This window comes from Rhinatrema bivittatum, chromosome 17, assembly GCF_901001135.1.
Source record: "Rhinatrema bivittatum chromosome 17, aRhiBiv1.1, whole genome shotgun sequence".
NCBI lineage: Eukaryota > Metazoa > Chordata > Amphibia > Gymnophiona > Rhinatrematidae > Rhinatrema > Rhinatrema bivittatum.
In genome coordinates this window covers 41,535,122-41,554,647 of record NC_042631.1, presented here as the reverse complement: position 1 = coordinate 41,554,647, position 19,526 = coordinate 41,535,122, and the positions used below count along the sequence as shown (strand labels likewise).

Below are 19,526 nucleotides of genomic sequence, written 5' to 3'. Positions count from 1 at the left end.
CTTCGCTCAATCTAGAAATAAGTACTTCATGATTGATGGTGTCAAACGCCGCTGATATATCCAACAGAATCAACAGATAGGAGGTATTCTGGTCGAAACCTCTTTGTACGGTATCAAGTAGTGAGATTAGCAGGGTCTCTGTATTCTGAGCTTTCCGAAAACCATATTGGGCCGGGAAAAGCAGCTGATGTTCTTCTAGGTGGTCCATTAACTGTCGGTTGACCACTTTTTCAATCAATTTGGCCACGAATGGAAGAATTGAAATTGGTCTGTAGTTTGTCAAGATTTCTGGATCCAGATTAGTTTTCTTCAAAATAGGTTTCACCATTGCACATTTCAGACTGTCAGGAAATGTGCCTTCTTCTAGTGATAGATTGACAATATCAGCTAGTGGTTTGGCTATAATATCTCGCACTACCTTCAAGTGATTGATCGGCATTTTGTCCATGGAGTGATTAGCCGGTGTCATTTTTTTTATTAAATTCGCTATTTCTAGCGATGAAATGGAATCAAATGTTGACCAATTCACAGATGGATTACTAGGTAGAACAATATTTTGTAAGGTCTGTGTATTGAGATTTTTTAATACGATTTGAATTTTTTCCTTGAAAAAGGCGGCAAATTCATTGCTCTTGTTTTTTAAGTTATTCCCCCAATTAGCTACATTGCCTCTAATATTGGTCAGTTCTGATACATATTGAAACAAAATCCTAGGATTAAACTGAAATTTATGTATCCTATCCGAATAAAAATTGCGTTTGGCCGTGTTAATTGCTTCTCTATAGTTATGTAAGGCCATTCTATAGTTTACTTGTGACACTTCGTCTCGGTGTTTCCGCCAAATTCTTTCCACTTTCCTCAGTCCTCTTTTTAGCTCTTTTAGATGAGAGGAGAACCACGGGGCTCTGTATTTACCTTGAAGGGGAATCGATTTTTTTACAAGGGGACATAGTTTGTTTGCTAACTCCAGCATAGTTAAGTTCCAAGATTTAACTGCGTCCAAAGTATTCGATCTATCTAGAGATAACACAGCTTCCGGGAAGTTGGCAATAAGATCCTCACTATTACAGGCCTTTTTAACTTCAATTTCTATTTTATCATCTGGCAGCGTCTCAATCTGAGGCCTTTTTAGGGAAAGACCGGCAGTAACTAAATAGTGGTCCGACCATGGTACTGGTAGACTACTAGGTACTATATTGACCTTCAGGGCGTCATTTAAAACACCAAATCCAAAGTATGGCCCGCTTTATGCGTAGGAGCATTAATAATCTGAGTGAAACCTAATGCTTCTAGTGTATTTAAGAAAATCTCACAATTGGCCGAACGTGGCCACAAGTCCACGTGTAAATTAAAATCCCCCATAATAATTGTAGGAATCTTAGTATCAATCATAGATGAAAACAGTTCTATAAGGGGAGAACTATTATGCTCTAATAAGCCCGGAGGTGTATATACCAGGCAGATTTGTAATAGGCTAGATTTAAATAGTGCAACTTCATATCGTGCAGCTATATTAATTTTTAGTTGGGACAAATGGTAGGTTTTATTCACTAATAATAGTAGGCCCCCTCCTTTTTTATCTACCCTAGGGCAAGAAAAAATATCATAGTCTGCATGGGGTAGCTGATTAATAAGTACTGTATCGGAAGACCTTAACCACGTCTCCGTAATACCACAGATATCAGGTTTCTGATCCTTAAGATAATCCAGAACGACCGGATCTTTTACTAATCGATTGGATGTTAACCAAAGACAAAGATAACATTGTTAGTGTTATAATTTTGTGATTAGGAATAAGAGACACTTGGGTCAGATACCGCTGCGTGGGTCTTTTCCATTTCTGATCTTGGCGCACTATATTTCTGTTACAGTTAATCCTAGCTGGAATCGGATATCCAGCCATATTGGGCTTTAGTACTCACAGTTATTATGGAAGCTTGGATGGTCTGTGGACACTGGGCACCAGGAGGCACCAAGGGGGGCGCTAAGGGGAACGCCCCTTTAGCGTGCCCCTTCAGCTCGCGCCGACGGCTCGCGCCGCCAAGCTGGTCAGTGTCTTAAATGGCCCCGCGCAGATTGATGACGTCACCCGGGGGGAGGGGTCGGCGTCTAGCGAGGGGGAGGACCAGGTCTCCAGGAGGTATTGCAGCAGCTGTAATCAGCAAAGTCCAAAGTGCAGGTGCAGTAAAAAACAACAAAGATTCTTCTCTCCCTTGGGCTCTTGTGAACCACCGACTCGGTCAGCGTCTTAAATGGCCCCGCGCAGATTGATGACGTCACCCGGGGGGAGGGGTCGGCATCTAGCGAGGGGGAGGACCAGGTCTCCAGGAGGTAATGCAGCAGCTGTAATCAGCAAAGTCCAAAGTGCAGGTGCAGTAAAAAACAACAAAGATTCTTCTCTCCCTTGGGCTCTTGTGAACCACCGACTCGGTCAGCGTCTTAAATGGCCCCGCGCAGATTGATGACGTCACCCGGGGGGAGGGGTCGGCATCTAGCGAGGGGGAGGACCAGGTCTCCAGGAGGTAATGCAGCAGCTGTAATCAGCAAAGTCCAAAGTGCAGGTGCAGTAAAAAACAACAAAGATTCTTCTCTCCCTTGGGCTCTTGTGAACCACCGACTCGGTCAGCGTCTTAAATGGCCCCGCGCAGATTGATGACGTCACCCGGGGGGAGGGGTCGGCGTCTAGCGAGGGGGAGGACCAGGTCTCCAGGAGGTATTGCAGCAGCTGTAATCAGCAAAGTCCAAAGTGCAGGTGCAGTAAAAAACAACAAAGATTCTTCTCTCCCTTGGGCTCTTGTGAACCACCGACTCGGTCAGCGTCTTAAATGGCCCCGCGCAGATTGATGACGTCACCCGGGGGGAGGGGTCGGCATCTAGCGAGGGGGAGGACCAGGTCTCCAGGAGGTAATGCAGCAGCTGTAATCAGCAAAGTCCAAAGTGCAGGTGCAGTAAAAAACAACAAAGATTCTTCTCTCCCTTGGGCTCTTGTGAACCACCGACTCGGTCAGCGTCTTAAATGGCCCCGCGCAGATTGATGACGTCACCCGGGGGGAGGGGTCGGCGTCTAGCGAGGGGGAGGACCAGGTCTCCAGGAGGTATTGCAGCAGCTGTAATCAGCAAAGTCCAAAATGCAGGTGCAGTAAAAAACAACAAAGATTCTTCTCTCCCTTGGGCTCTTGTGAATAAAAGAGTTAGCACTTCCTCTGTGCTCCTTTGGTGTTCCCCAAGGGAATCCTAAGGGGCATGCCACTTTGACTTGTGCCTTTAGCTGTGTGCCAGTGGCTGCTGCTTATATAGCTAAAAGTGGCCCCAATTAATGATGTCAGCAGGGAGAGGCAGACCACAACTCCTCTCCTCTCCTTCCCCCCCCCCCCCCCCCCGGATGCTGAAGTAGAAGGCAGCCACAAATGACCCAAATCAAGCAGTAGAGGCAACTTTGGTCCTCCCTCCTTCTTATGTTCAGCACTGGAGTCCCCTTCTAACAGTTTTTAATATCCACAGTAATAAGTATTCTGGATTCATGATATGGTTTCAAATATAACTTTCTTGATAATTGATTTTTAAATTGAAATAAGTGACAATGAACAAAGTCTTATTCAATACAGTTCATTACAAAGTTGTTTTCCAAAAAATCAGTGACTATGTAAAGAAGGTATTATCTGATCTTTCTTTCCATATCCCATCTCAATTTTGGGGGCATTTTTGGATCTTCCTCCCAAAATGGTAGCTATCAAAATTGGATTGGTATAGAAGACATAATTAAAAGTCCCATTTCTCATTCAGTTGTCTTGAGTAGACTTCTTACTGTTTCTCCAACCTCCTCAATTCCCTTGATGAAACTTGAACGGCGCCTTCTGTCCAGAATATCTTGATGATATTTCAAGTGGGTAACACTAGATGCGTCACTGGTCTCCTTCCTTTCTCCTTTCCTCTTCAGGGACATGGTTGTATGTCCCAATCTCTTTGAACCTCATGCAGTTGATGGCATCTCACAAGGGGAATTTAGGTAAAAACAAATAAGACCAGTCTCCAGAAATCCAAAACCAAATGAAGGAAGGGTGGATAGAATTTCCTTCAAAAGAACTTTACAAAAATAAGTAACAAGCATTCTTAATCAAAAAGGGAAGAATACCTATTCTACTCTTTCTAAACCCAAGACTTAACCTATAAACCTTAACCAAAGGGTCCCTTTTCCAAAAACTAAAAGGAAAAAAAACAGAAGCAGAAACAACACCATACTGCCTTCTAAAATTCTGAAAATTCACACCCTCTCTAGATGTTCCCCTTTTTAAAGGAACAGGAAGCAATCACACAACAACCCACATGGGAGAGCTGGAAATCTCTTATAATACTTGTCCTCTGTCTGTATTGATGATACAGACTCAGTAGGACCCTAATTATTGATTCAAGGAATTTAGCTTTCTGCGGGCAAATGTATGTCTGAACTCTACAATTTAAAGAAGTCGTTCAACAATCTTTTAGTATTCCTTCAGTTTTTATTCTTTTATGACATCATATTTCAAAATGTTCTTATTCATTTATTTTACTCTGTACATGATAATGCCTGCCATGCAAATATTGGAGACGCTATACCTAAATGTAATACTGAATGTCAATTTTACCTGCCAAAACAAGGATCTGTATTTCAATAAAGTGAAACCACATTAAAACCTATTCAATTGTGTTTTTTGGTAGATGTTAGACTGAATGCTCTGCAGTTTGGAAACTTGCAGAAGCTGGATGGGCCCACAGAAGAGTGTGAGAATCCTACACCTGCTCCTCAGGAAAACTGTGCAGATTATGTAAGCAGATTTGTTCCTTAATCTCCTTGGTGTTGATTATATTAAAAAGGTGAATGATCATCTAATTCAGGTTGCTACAGAGAAGACTGGATGATATGATCATTTTACTTATTGGACAATCTAACTGTGCGTTTGGGATGAATTCAGACTATTTCAGTGTTGAGTTTATAAAGGCTAGCTTAACAACTGCTGTGAGGAACCACTCATGGAGTAAGTTTGTCTCACAATAGTAAGAGCAGACAGAGTTCTAGTGGCCTTATTAGTCCTATAGAAAATTGGACCACCAAAAAAGATGGCACATTACACGAGTTTTCAAAATCACATGACAGAGTTTAAAAAATACTTCATTTTGCTTTGTAGCCTTTGTGATATCATTTCTCCTATAGCAGGCAAGATCGCTCATGGTAACTATTACTATTTTATGAATGTATGAGCTCACTTTCCTGTTTCAGATATGCCTAAATATCTGATATGCTTGAAGATAGTATGGGGATTGGACAGGAGAATTTGGGGAAGTAAAACAGAGGGGTATTGTACAGTAAAATCACAAAGATGATGTTGAAATGAAACCTATGTTGAAACAAGATTCTAAAGAACGAGACAAATTGAGAATTCAGCTTTCCTGGTAGGAGTTGTGCATTAACACAGATGTTTACTTTATTTTGATAGGAAAACATTTGTGAGACTGTGTTGACTAGTACAGCATTTCTGAGCTGTAATGCTCAGGTTGACATTTCGCCCTATGTTGAGGCTTGTGTCCAGGACTTATGTCGCTGTAATACTACCATCAATACTTTCTGCATGTGCAACACCTTCGCTGAATACTCCCGTCAATGTGTTCATGGTGGTGGGACCCCTCTGGCCTGGAGAACATCAGATTTTTGCCGTAAGTATCTTATAATGAACGCATGGATTTAAACATTCCAGTTGACCAGAACCGAGGTCAATGAAAGGGACCAGAACCGAGGCCATGAAAGGGACTTAAAAGCATTTCTCTTGGTCTACATTTCTTTTTCCAGGGGGCTTAAGAATGAACTTATGACAATAAAAAAAGACATAGTGTCCTGTCTACTTTAGCATTGCCTATGTGATATCAGTCTAACATATAGAGCTTCTACCATAATTTTGAGCATTGTCTCATTTTTTTCACACTTTTAGCCAAACAATGCCCATTCAACATGCAGTACAAGGAATGTGGGTCACCCTGTGCAGACACTTGCTCCAATTCTGAGCGAGCACAGGTCTGTGAGGATCACTGCATGAATGGCTGCTTCTGTCCACCAGGTAAGAACAACCTGTTCTCCCAGTTGTAACCCCTTTTTCAATCTCTCACTTTATTCTCATATTCTGGAGGAATCTTAACATTCAATAGAGAGAGTAAGTTAGCTTCATCTTCTGGGTTTAGTGGTATCTCCTAAAATTTGGGAATAGTTTCATAGTAATTTGCATATTTTTCCTGTTAAGCAAGATTACTCCTGAATTACATAATGCAATTGGAGACAATGAAATACCAAACAAGTGATTAAAGGTAAAACCTCAGCTGATAAAATATGATATAACAGAAAGGGCTCAACATGAAGGAAAGCAGTGAGACGCTGATGGCTCAGTGCTTGGGGTTTTGTTAATCTTGACTGACTAAGGCTGAGTATGGGTCAGTTCTGTAATTAGGGGTTGAGGTTAAAATCCTTTAAACTTATCTTTGCTTCCTCATATCCTTGAAACCTGAAAGTGTTGTACAGCACCAATGACATTCATGATTTTTATTATCTAAAAGAATGTAACTCTATGCTGCAGCTCCAGTATCTTTTTACAATGTAAGTCTGGCAGAGAAAAAGCTTGGCCCCAAGTGTGCAATTCTCTGTTTACATTGACAGTCATCAGAAAGAATGGATGATGCATAAGACAGATATCGCATCTCTATACAAATCTAATTACTATATTCAATTAGGGGCTTGTGATGCATCAGTTGCCTTTTCTCCTTTCTTTAGGAACTGTTTTTGATGACATAAACAATGCTGGCTGCATCCCCCTGCAGCAATGCTCCTGTACCTACAACGGCGAGACCTATGCTCCAGGAGCAGCTTATGCCACTTCATGCCAGTCTTGGTAATTTATATTTTATTTTATTTCTTATTTAAACTTCTTATATTTTATTTATTTAGTGATTTTTTTATATACCGCGGCACGTAAAGAACATCACCTCGGTTTACAATAAACAATAATTCAGCAACAAGCTTTACAATCTAATGACCATAATTGTAAAGCAACAAGCTTTACAATCTAATGACCAATTTGTTTCTATATTTGATGCTTATTTAGGGGTAGTCAAAAAATACTGAGCTCCTAACTGTAGGTACCTATATTAGGAGATTTTTTTTTCAGGGGACAATTCACCTAAATTTGGGACCCTAAAATAGCACCTAAATTTAGATCTGCTAGATTTAGGCCCCTAAGTTAGATGCCTATTGCTAGACATCTAAATTTAATTTCCTTCCCTCTAACTCTGCACCTAGCCCCTACTTTTTAGGGTCCGTATTTTAGGAGTCTCTTGAAACAGTTAACAGTCTGATCAACGAACAAAACATGACTAGGCTCTCTGCAGGAGAAGCACCCACAGTGTCGCTTGTTGGCAGATAAGTGGCAAAGATTCTGTTGTTTGCTCTGTCATTGTTTAACACTTAAAAATTGTTGACTCAGGGTTGTTACAGGTAAAAATGTGTTTAATATGAGATTTGCAAGGGTTCTTACCAGAGCTTAGCTGACCTACCTAAAATATGCATTTTGGTTGATGGTAGAGGCTCACATTTCCAGCAGTGTCTGTTAAGTTTTCATGCTGCTGTGTGGTTATTTGGAGGTCCAGGTATCTTGGTAAAGTTACACAGTTAACATTAGCTGAACATTCAGCATGATAGGTCTCCCACTGAATACTTGATTAAAGTTACCTGGATAAAGTTATCACTGAGGCCACAACATTTTTATGGAGGGGGGAGGGTAGAATCAAGACACTGCTGGCCTGCAAGGTTTTTTTTTTTTGTTAACTTACCTACCTATATGCTGAATATAAACGGGTAGGTTTAAATTTAACTGACCATAAGAACATAAGATATACCATACTGGATCAGACCAAGGGTCCATCAAGCCCAATATCCTGTTTCCAAGTGGCCAATCCAAGTCACAAAGCACCTGGCAAGTATCCAAACATTAGATAGATCACAAGCTACTATCGCTTATTAATTACTGTCATAGCAGTTTATGGATTTATCCTCTGGGAACTTATCCAAACCTTTTATAAACCCAGTAACACTAACTGCTGTAACCACATCTTCTGGCAATAAATTCCAGAGCTTAAATATGCACTGAGTGAAAAATAATTTCCTTTGATTTGTTTTAAATGAGCTACTTGCTAACTTCATGGAGTGCCCCCTAGAGAGTAAATAACCAATTTACATTAACTTGTTCAAGTCCTTTCATGATTTTGTAGACCTCTATCATATCCCCCTCAGTCGTCTCTTCTCCAAACTGAACAGCCCTAACTTCTTTAGCCTTTCCTCATAGGGCAGCCATTCCATGCACCTTATCATTTTGGTCGCCCTTCTCTGCACTTTCTCCAGTGCAGCTGTATCCTTTTTGAGATGCGGTGACAAGAACTGCACATGGTACTCAAGGTGCGGTCTCACCATGGAACGATACAGAGGCATTATGACATCCTCCGTTTTATTTTCCATTCCCTTCTTAATAATTCCTAACCTTCTGTTTGCTTTTTGATTGCCACGGCACACTGGATAAACATGCCTGGATAACTTTAGACCTGCTCTCCACCACAACCAGATTTACACAGTTACACTTTGCCAGTAAGCTCTGAATATCAGCGCTACCCAGCCATGTTTAAACCCTGCCCTCAGAATGTCCAGCACTTCCTCTTTCATATCTAGATAAGTTCTGGCCAGATAATGGCTTCTCAGACTAAAACCCATTCAATGGGGTGGAAAATTCAAAACTTAGCCAGACAAACCCCTCTGAATATAGATCTCTTAGTGTCCTTCTTGTTCTTGCCATGATGCAAAACTCGGTTAAATAACTTTACCCTTCCTTTGCAGTTCCTGTGCTGGAGGTCAGTGGAACTGCAAGAACCTTCCATGTACTGGAACTTGCTCTATTGAAGGAGGTTCTCACATCACCACTTATGATGAGAATCGTTACACTGTCCATGGAGACTGCAGCTATGTTCTGTCAAAGGTAACCATGAGATAGGAGTCTGGACACAGGTACCAGATATGCAAAGAATAGTGGCAGAGGACTGAGCTGTACGAAATGATTTGCCTTAACACAAAGGAAATTAAGAAGAGTTACCTATTCCTCTAGTTCAGAGCTTCCTAAACCTATCCTGGGGACCCCCTGCCAGTCGGGTTTTCAGGATATCCACAATGAATATACATGAGATAAATTTCCATATGCTGAGTCTCCGTTGTATGCAAATTTATCTCATGCATATTCATTGTAGACATCCTGAAAACTGACTGGCTGTGGGGTCCCCAGGACAGGTTTGGGAACCTCTGATCTAGTTTGTAGGTTGTTATCTTTTATTGGATCAGCTTAAGAATCAGCCATGGATGATATACATGTGCTTTGCAGGCGACTATTCTTGCAATGCTGTATAAACTTCTATTATTACAGATTTGAACTTAGCAGATTGATGCTTGACAATTTGAGTTTCTTTGTGAGTAACTTTTGCAAGAGCTTTTTGCTTTCTTCATACAAATTAGAGGCTAGGAGAGGAGAGCTATATTAACAAAAGGTTTTCTCCCATTCTTTGGCAATCTCCGTAAAACCTGTCCTGATGCATTTGTTTTAGTATACAAAATGTTCTGGAGATTTATGTCAGATAAACTCCTGTACGTTATGTTTAATTGCATGGGATTATTTTTCTAATACAGCTGTGTGGAACCAACACATTTACTCTTCTTGGTGAACTCCGCAAGTGTGGCCTTACTGACAGTGAGACGTGCCTCAAGAGTGTTGCCCTCAGTCTCTATGGCGGAGACACAGTAAGTCCCTAAAAGAAAAGAATAACAGGTGTCGTGTAGGGGTGGAATATTTAGGGCAAGAAGAAAGAACAGAATAAAACTGGGAACAGGTGGGAGAAGAAGGTTATGAACTGGACAATGTTCAAAGTATGAACACAATAATGGAATTTACTATAAGCTAATATCAATCCCATCCATTTAGTGTTGTTATATATATATAGAGAGAGAGAGCGAGAGAGAGAGAGAGATTTGTAACCCTTTTCTTGGAAGTGGCATGTTCTCCCAAGGCACACAAAATGAATTTATATTCTGGGGCTGTCTATACTGATTTCTTCTTTCCCCTTCTTTATCCCCAAGGGGTGGGTCCTTTCTGTGGGGGGAAGCTGATGCTTATGGTCCAGGAGGCGGTGTGCTGTTTCCTGTAACATGTGTGTAATTCCCACTATGGTCTGTGCTGCTATAGTGATACAGGAACAAACTGCACCGGACACAGAGCTGAATGTTCAAATAATATTTTACTGATTCTGCAAAAGTTAAACATCCAATTATGAATAAATGAAATTACAGTTGACTGTCTTCTTCCTGCTGTGTGTCTCTGGCTCAGGTTCCTTATAAAAGTCTTACCGCTCCTGCTCTGAGTGTATAAGAAGTCTGGTGTGTTGGGAAAATCTACTCTGTGTGGGGTCCCTGTAGAACATAGAAAAATCCTACCTGAGTCCACAGTTATTTTAACCTATTAGGCAACCTGTGCCTGTGTCCCTGGGGATGAAGGTCCTGTGGAGGGTCTCCAAATTGCTTCACTGTCTTCCTTGTAATTGTTACATCTCTGAAGGAGGGGTCTGATGGTAAAGTTCAGAACTGTGCTCTTCTAGCCTAGCTCCAAACAAGGAGGGGTAGCCAAAAAACCTCCTGCCAAAGAAAAATAGTATCAGTCTCTAACAGCCAAAAATCCTCTCTGAAGGGAAATCACTGCAGATCTGTCTCTCTCCTAGAGAGGGTTCTGTCAGATCTTCAGTGTCCTGGCATCTGGATCCAGGGAACTGCCTTCACCAAAAAGACCAGGTTTCCACTCCAGTGAACTTCTCAAAAATCAGCAAGCCACTAACCAAACTATCTGCTAAACTGAGACCAACCTCCAGTCAGTCAGGGAGAGTCGAGGAAGGAATAGCCTTCAAAATATAGAGCAGTGAGGGAACAGGCCTCATTCTCAAAGAAAAACAACAGGAGCTCCTCATTCCTAAAAAGATGAACTAAACAAACCACACCTATCCTCTTAGCCTCTACTTATATGCAAAGGGGTAGATTTTAAAAAGTGTGCACGCACCCATGGACGCGATCATTTTATAACATGCGTGCATCAGTAGGTGCATGTTATAAAATGCGATGTCCACATGCACATGTGTGCTTGATTTTAACATCCGCTCGCGTATGTGCAGGCAGTCCACAATCCGCGCGTGCAGGGTGGAATTTTACAACCTCTCATTACATCATTTCTTGCATCATAAAACCTAAAGTAAAAAAAAAAACCTTTGCATTTCAGAATTTGATAGCTACAATAAGAAATGTCCTAGTCGCTTATATATTCTTAGAAAAACTATCAACTCATAGAAAGTATAGAAATGAAATGACCTACTCCACACAGAACTTACTGTGACCTCTCTCTCTTTGATGGCTTGTTTTCCGCTAAAAACGAAAATGAGGCATGAGACCACACCGGCTGTGACTCTTTAAATAGATAGAGCACGTAACAGCGTTCATTTATCTCCAAGCCATTCCTCTCTCTAATGATGTCATCTCTAACGTCAATATCTTCTTGCATCAAATTTGCACGTAGAGCAACTTCTGTCACTACTGGTACTTTTTTGCCCCTTTATGGTAATTTAGGCTATTCATGCCATTAGGGTGCCATTTTACTACAGACTTGCAGCCTTGGATTTCTTTTACCCTTTCTGATGTTGTCTATCAACAAGTTTCATTAGAAATAATTTAAAATGTCCAATTTTAAAGCTTAAAATAGGCTGCATTGCTTCCCCCATTGATTTTAATGGGAAACAAAAAAAAACCAAATAAACATTTTTTTTTTCATTTGAAATTAATGAAATGGAGGGAGTGATCTACAAAACAAATAAATGAACCAAAAAACAATTTTGCCTCTGCACATCCCTATCAAAAAAAGAAAAATCACATCATGTAGCCCTATGTACCCCTTTTGACATCATCTGCTTTCCCTGACAGATATTATTGGATTGGTTTATCCCAGAGGAGTTGGTACTTTTAGCTCTTTGCAATTTGGGGGGTTATAACAGTGAGGGATTGGAACTCCTCAGGAAAGTTTGTGTGGTTTAAACCAGTCAAGCTGACCACCCTCTTTCTCTGTTTTATTAGGTCATTGTGATTAAACCCTGTGGCAGTGTATTTGTAAACTGGATCTATACCCAGTTACCTTTCTCAGCAGGTGAGTTCTTTTCTCATCCCCGTTATACACATTGCCTTACCCTCATTGCTTTATGGCCACCGCTGCATGTCAAAGAGGACCAAACCCTTCACAACTAAGGCTTCAGGTCTTTGTACAGCTGGGTAGCTTCATTGTCTATCCAATCACCCCTAGCAAATTATGACCTAACATCTGTAAACTGAAGAATATGAAATAAAGGGCTGGGAGGTAGGAATTTGGAGACAGAATGATCTGGAAAGAGTTTGTATCCATGCTCAACATCACTTCACATTGGAAAAGTGATCTATATCATAGAGGCCCATTGACATCTACTGTTGTCTCTCATATATGGTACAGTACACTGTAGATTTGTAACTGCTAGCACTGTGCATATGAGGTAACGGAGTGAACATGCATAGTTACATGGATGTGCGCTGTGTATCCGAGTACCTGAGAGTTGTATATGTGTAAAAAGTCTTTATCTGCATTTCTGAAAGTGTGCGGTATGCAACTGTAAATGTAAGGAGTGACTGAATGTATATATGAATGAGGGGGGACTAAATATGTGACTCCAACACTATTTGTAGGTTTACTCTGGATATTAAAAGCCAAATCCATTTGAGGAGGGCACTGAAATTCAGTTTAGGAATGCTACCTCCAAGGGAAGGCCCTCTCTTTCTGATATTGGTGAAGACTTTGTGAATGAACACTTGGACATTGGCTGTTTCTCTTCTCCTCTAAACAATGTTCAAAAATTAAAAGCATTGTTATACCTGCATTTTTGTCATCTGATCCATTGTGTCTTTTTCATTCACAGCCAATATCACCGCCTTCAGAGCCTCATCCTTCTTTATCATTGTGCAGACTAGCATGGGCCTCCAGGTGCAGATCCAGCTTGTGCCCATCATGCAAGTCTATGTGAGCTTGGACCCATCCTACAAGGGGCAGACCTGTGGTAAGAAGCATTCAGTGCAAGTACAGTCTTAATCCTCCACAATTACACTCAGTGCTATCTGCTCAGCTTCTTATGTTTCTCCTACAAAGGTCTATGTGGAAACTTTAACAGCAACCAAGCAGATGACTTCAAAGCTATCAGTGGCGTAGTGGAAGGAACTGCGGCTTCTTTTGCCAACACTTGGAAGACTCAGGCTGATTGCCCTAATGTCAAAAACATATTTGAGAATCCTTGTACTCTCAGCATAGAAAATGGTAAGTAAATATATTACAAAGAGCATTCTAGGTATTACCTATAGTAATTCTAATTCTGTTGGTCTTTTCCCATTTAGTAGATTTAAGAGAAATGATGTGAGGATAATTAAACAGAACCTCCAGCCTAAAAGGAAGAGTATGATACATGATAGAAAAAGATCAGTAGCAAAGGTGAAGCAAGAATGGATGAAGTGCTGTATTCGAGCATCTACTGTAGAAAATATTATTTTGATCTCTTGCTGTCACCTCTGATGTTGGAAGCAGAAATTGGCTGTATAACTGTCAAGTGGTGATATCATCCAGATCCACTGGGAATCCCAGGCCTCTCATTCCAATACTGAGATTAAGTCAAGAAAGTGAAGCTTTTATAAAATCCTTTCCCCCTACCCCTCCCATTGCACAACTGATTTATTTATTTATTTATTTAATATCTTTTATATACCGACGAACGTTGGGAACATCTCATCGGTTTACAGAGAACAGAACTTAGCAACAGGCTTTACATTTGTCACATGATTATAATAGGAATAGTAGAAATAACAATAATAACAAAAACAATAATATACGAGTAATATGGAAGTTATACAAGTAATAATTAACTAAGTGGGATACATGATAGTGGTTAGTCAGAAGAGGGGCAGGGAGATTCTGCTAGATATGATTGATATCAACATTTGTAGGAGGTATAAATTTGTATATACAATGGTTGTCGAGGAATATATACACGTTTGTGAGTAAAAATGTTCTTATTTACAGTAAGCTGTCTTGATAAATTTGCTTTCCGGGAAGCATAGTAGAAAGCTAATTGTTAGGCAAGGTGGAAAGGGGTGGTTAGGGGGTGGGAAGGAAAAAGGGATGGGGGGGGGGAGAAGGGAGGAGGGAGGTTAGGAGTTAGGGAGGGGGGGGGGGGTAGTGAATGTGTGAATGTTAGGTGTATGATCTAATGAACTGATCTAATGAACACAGCAAATGCAGCTTGAATGGATAATGCAGGACCTCAGCATGGCTGCTGAAGCATAGGGTTCATTCTGTAACAACAAATACATGTGCAAGGAGCACCAATTTTAGAGTGAGTTTATAAACATAACTTCGCTCTGAAAATCATCCCACCAAATTTACACACACACACACACTCAAAATTACGCAGGTTGAGTTTAGTTTAGTTGTTTCCTTAATCATCTTTCCACCATGGAAATTTTCTGAGGAAATTTACTTGTGTATTTTTGAAAATGAAAATTATGTGCATATTTATGTGTTATTTTTTATCATCTGCTCTGGACATTATCTTTGGAAGTATCGGAATGCAATAAATACATAAAAATAAATAAGTGCAAAACCCTCCCCATTCTGATTTCAGAGATATCTCCACTCAGTCCAGGCAAACGTACCCACGTGCAGTAGATGAGAGACCCACGCACGTTTACTCGCAGGCCACTTCCCGGGTAAAGCTGCGTTCTTTTACCTCGGAAATGGCTCTGCTTAGAGCACTGAGCAGTGAGGGAAATCCACTAACCCCTCTCGTTTCTGCCCCTCTCCAGAGAAGTTTGCGGTGCACTGGTGCTCTCTGCTGACTGACACCACAGGCCCTTTTGCCTCGTGCCATAGTGTGGTGAATCCGAATACCTACCATACGGTAATTTTCATTGGCATGCGGCTTTCCTTTTCATGTACACGTTCTTCTTCTGTCTCTGTCCTCTTTCCCCCAGCTGCTTATAAACGTCAGGCATAAGCAGCTACAGTGTATTTTCACTTAGTTTCAATTTTTAAAAAATTTAAAAAATCCAGCATAGGTACTAGAGAATTTCAAAGGAAAATGCACAACTCGGAGCTCAAATGGGTAGTAGGGAATGCTGGTGACTGATATGGGGCAGCTGGGCAGAATTTAAAGGCTGATGTCTGTTTGTATGGTGTATGTATAGCAAATGATTATTCACAGAATTTTGGCCTCCTTTCTTCTGCAGAACTGCATGTTTGATACATGTAACTGTGAGAAGAGCGAGGACTGTATGTGTGCGGCCCTCTCCTCTTATGTCCAAGCCTGTGCTGCCAAAGGGGTTTCGCTGAGCGGATGGAGGAAAAATGTCTGCAGTAAGTGATAGAACCAATTAGAAATCTTTCATGTGCCATGTTCTACTCTCAATCTCCTTCAGAGAAATGAGTGAAAAATGTCATCTAATCTGAAATGTGGCACGAGAAGTGGTTGTGAAATTATCCTACATTGGGTCATTTTGCAACAATTAGATTCACATTTTGCGGTGTCTCCATGGCTAGCAGTATAGTGTAACGATTAAAGAGCTCTGCAGTCTCCCTGTCTACCTCTTACTGGGTGATCCTGAGCAGATCACAGTAATCTCCCAGTGCACAAACTTAAATGGTATGCTTTTTGCGTAGGGACATTGAATCTGTGAATTATCGTGTGCAGTACTGTGACAGTACTATGTATCCGTACATATTCATCTGCATTCAAGGCCACAATTGTATGAATATAAATATTCCCTAACAATACATTAGTATAACTGAATTTTACTCTGCTTTTCTCCAAAGCCAAATATACTACTACCTGCCCCAAATCCCTGACATATAGTTACTCGATCTCTTCCTGCCAACCCACCTGTCGCTCTCTCAGTGAACCTGACTTCACCTGTAACATCAAGTTTGTTCCAGTCGACGGTTGCACCTGTGAGGAAGGGCTGTATCTGAATGATGATGGCAAATGTGTGCCTGCCACTGTTTGCCCTTGTTACTTCAAGGGATCTGCTGTGCCCTCTGGCGAGGTCATTCATGAAAATGGCATGATGTGGTAAGCAGAACTTTTAGAAAATAGTTCATGTGGGATGTGCCTCTCTTGCTTGTTTCTGTGTTATACCAGGCTAGATAAATGACCTAACAGCTAGCTCTACCTGTAGGATTATAACTTTTTAAATCCTATCTGCTTGCATGCCCTATACTATCCTATATACCAACAACAGCGTATATGGACCATAGATATGTTGGCCTCAATATTCCAAATAATCAGTTTAGGTAAGTTAGCCAAATAAGACTCATCCAGCTAACTTGCATGGGATATTCAGCAGCACAGTTTTGCTGTTGAATATCCCTGTATTTGGTAGAGATGTGAATTGTGTCCTCGATCATCTTAACGATCGATTTCGGCTGGGAGGGGGAGGGAATCGTACTGTTGCCGTTTGGGTGTTTAAAGTATCTTGAAAATCGTGAAAATCGTGAGCCGGCACACTAAAACCCCCTAAAACCCACCCCCGACCCTTTAAATTAAATCCCCCACCCTCCCGAACCCCCCCCCCCCAAATGCCTTAAATTACCTGGGGGTCCAGCGACCCCCAGGGACTTTTGGCCAAAAGTCCAGCGGGGGTCCGGAACGACCTCCTGCAGTCGAATCGTGTTGGTCTATGGCCGCCGCCATTTTGCGCCGCCATTTTGAAAAATGGCGCCGGCTGAAGACAACACGATTCAATTGCAGGAGGCCGTTCCGGACCGCCGCTGGACCCCCAGGTAATTTAAGGCATTTGGGGGGGTTTCGGGAGGGTGGGGGATTTAATTTAAAGGGTCGGGGGTGGTTTTTAGGGGGTTTTAGTGTGCCGGTTTTCCTGCCCTCCCCCTTCCCCCGATTTACGATTTTTTGACGATAAATCGGGGGGAATTGGTATTGTATCGTGGCCCTAACGATTTTTGACGATTTAAAATATATCGGACGATATTTTAAATCGTCAAAAAACGATTCACATCCCTAGTATTTGGTACTACTTAGCTCAAATAAGTTATATCCAGTTAAGTTAGACCTGCAGATCTAACTTATCCAATTAACGTAACTGGATAAGAATGAATATCGCTACTTATCTAGCTAGCTGCATAAACAGTGCACCTACTGCCTACCCACAACTTATTCGGCTATCTGCTTAACCAGATAAATGTCTTATCTGACTAAGTGGTAACTGCTGAACATAGCTGGATTTTCAGTGGTCACCACTTAGCTAGAAAAGTACAACATATCCAGCTAAGTAGTATTTGAATATCGGGCTCATAAGTGCTAATTTAATCCTGATGAACTAAAGTTTAGTGATGTGTACAGATATTTTGTGGCTATAAGTGAAAACATTGCTAACGGAAAATGTGCTAAAGAAAGATACATATGATATTTGGCTCGCTTATAACCTATCTTACTATATTATTGTGTACATAGTACATACCATGCTAGCCACTTCTAACTTCAGAAGATCATAGGTTCCTTTGAAATTGTTGAAGGTTGCCTCAGCAATCTGTGATTCGCTCTATTTAAGCCAATGGAGCTACTATCAAACCTTCCCTGCACCATAGAAATTCACAGGGTTCCACAAATTGTTCATAGTCAGCTACAAATGCACCCTGTAAAGCAGTGGTCCCCCTGCTTTGGATCTCTTGGATCCAGAGGAAAAGTCAACACCTCAAACGAGGACAATCAAACAGTTCTTGTTTTGCTCCATTGCATGCATGGAGTCGTAGTTCTGATCTTCCCACTTAGTTTGGGGAAATCAATGGAAACATAAGAACTACGACTCCATGCATTTAAGGGGCAATTCCAGGACTGGATCACCTATTCTGTTATTCTGGGATGAAATAGCAACCTTACTTTCAGTTTGTACACAAGGATAAGCATGCATATATATTTATATATCTTTGATATACAAACCAGCTCAATTTGCTCAGTTATATTTTTTTCTGTTCTCTCTCCCCTACATTTTATATCCTCTTCCAACGTTAGTTCAGTCATTGCAGAAATAGTCTTTAGCAGGTGTTGCATGAGCTGGCCACAGCAGGCCTTCTTACCACCGGTTGCCTGCTCCAGTGCCTGGTTCTGCTGCTCTTGCGGCCAGTGGCCACCGCCTCCGACCCCAGACCACTCCTCTTGCTCCCAGCTCTGCAGTGGATGTTTCTGCTCCGTGGCGGGCCTCCCTGCATCATCTGCAGGGAGAAGCCACCATCTCATGCCGCGCCCCTCCCTAGGCACGCACGCATGCATCAGCTGTTGTTTTAAAGGGGCTGCGGCAAGAACCTTACCCGCGGCCCCAGATGATAACGTCACTGGATCCCGGTATATAAGGCCGGGCTCAGTCAGTACTTCCTTGCCTTGGCAACAGGTCTCCACCCTGGTTGTGTCCTTAGTTGCTAGTTCCTGTGATTCCTCCATGTTCCTGACTCGTCTGTGTTCCTGTTCCTGCTCCTGAGTTCCGTGGCTACCTTGCTTGTTCCTACTGACTGACGTCCCGGCTTTGACTACTGCTTCGTCTGATCACGCTTCTGCTTGTCTCCTGGTATTGCCCACTGCTTCGTCTGACTATGCTACTGCTTGTCTCCTGGTATTGACCACTGCTTCATCTGATCATGCTTCTGCTTGTCTCCTGTTATTGACTACTGCTTCATCTGACCACGCTTCTGCTTGTCTCCTGGTATTGAATACTGCTTTGCCTGACTATGCTACTACTTGTCTCCTGGTATTGACCTCTGCTTCACCTTATTACGATTCCGCTCATCTCCTGGATTTGACCTTTGCCTTGCCTGTCCATTCTTCTGCTGACTTCTGGTATTGACTCACGCTTGCCTTGCCACTCTTCCTTGCTTGCCATCTGCTCTGACTTCAGCCTGTTCTAAGATGCTCCACTTGTCTTCATTCTGGACTTGGCCTTTCAGGCTTTGGCCTGTTCTTATTCGGACGCCCTCTGTCTGCCTCCTGTTCTCATTGGCGCCTGGGTCTCCGGGACTCCGCCTCATCCAGATCGGACCAACTATTTCAACTATCACTTCTGGCTCCTGGCTGACCTCCTCGTCATCCCTGAGAAGATCTCGGACGGAGGCCCACCTAAGTCCAGCCGGCCCCCGGTACCCAAGGGCTCAACCTGCGGGGAACGAGGGCTGGTATTGGCGAAGCTCCAGCCGTCTCCATCAGTCAGCCAGTTCTGCCTGCTGACGGTGGGAACCCGTAGGGCTTGCCCTGCGGGTAGCGTCAACTCCACCTCGGCCCAAGGGGCCACCTCCTGCGCAACAGCAGGAGGCCATGCAAAAAGA

General features: G+C 42.1%; 1 protein-coding gene across 3 annotated transcripts in view; it reads left to right on the top strand.

Moving 5' to 3' along the window:
- The window catches only part of LOC115079411 (mucin-5AC-like), a 113,056-nt gene that overhangs the window by 32,834 nt on the left and 60,696 nt on the right, over nucleotides 1–19,526 (top strand). For all 3 annotated transcript variants that reach the window (XM_029582981.1, XM_029582980.1, XM_029582979.1), the window contains exons 7-18: nucleotides 4,696–4,802; nucleotides 5,472–5,688; nucleotides 5,961–6,086; nucleotides 6,791–6,908; nucleotides 8,900–9,038; nucleotides 9,737–9,847; nucleotides 12,212–12,281; nucleotides 13,078–13,215; nucleotides 13,305–13,469; nucleotides 15,008–15,102; nucleotides 15,431–15,557; nucleotides 16,014–16,269. In XM_029582981.1, coding sequence (XP_029438841.1) covers nucleotides 4,696–4,802; nucleotides 5,472–5,688; nucleotides 5,961–6,086; nucleotides 6,791–6,908; nucleotides 8,900–9,038; nucleotides 9,737–9,847; nucleotides 12,212–12,281; nucleotides 13,078–13,215; nucleotides 13,305–13,469; nucleotides 15,008–15,102; nucleotides 15,431–15,557; nucleotides 16,014–16,269 — 1,669 coding nt within the window. The remainder of the gene's footprint in view (nucleotides 1–4,695; nucleotides 4,803–5,471; nucleotides 5,689–5,960; nucleotides 6,087–6,790; nucleotides 6,909–8,899; nucleotides 9,039–9,736; nucleotides 9,848–12,211; nucleotides 12,282–13,077; nucleotides 13,216–13,304; nucleotides 13,470–15,007; nucleotides 15,103–15,430; nucleotides 15,558–16,013; nucleotides 16,270–19,526) is intronic.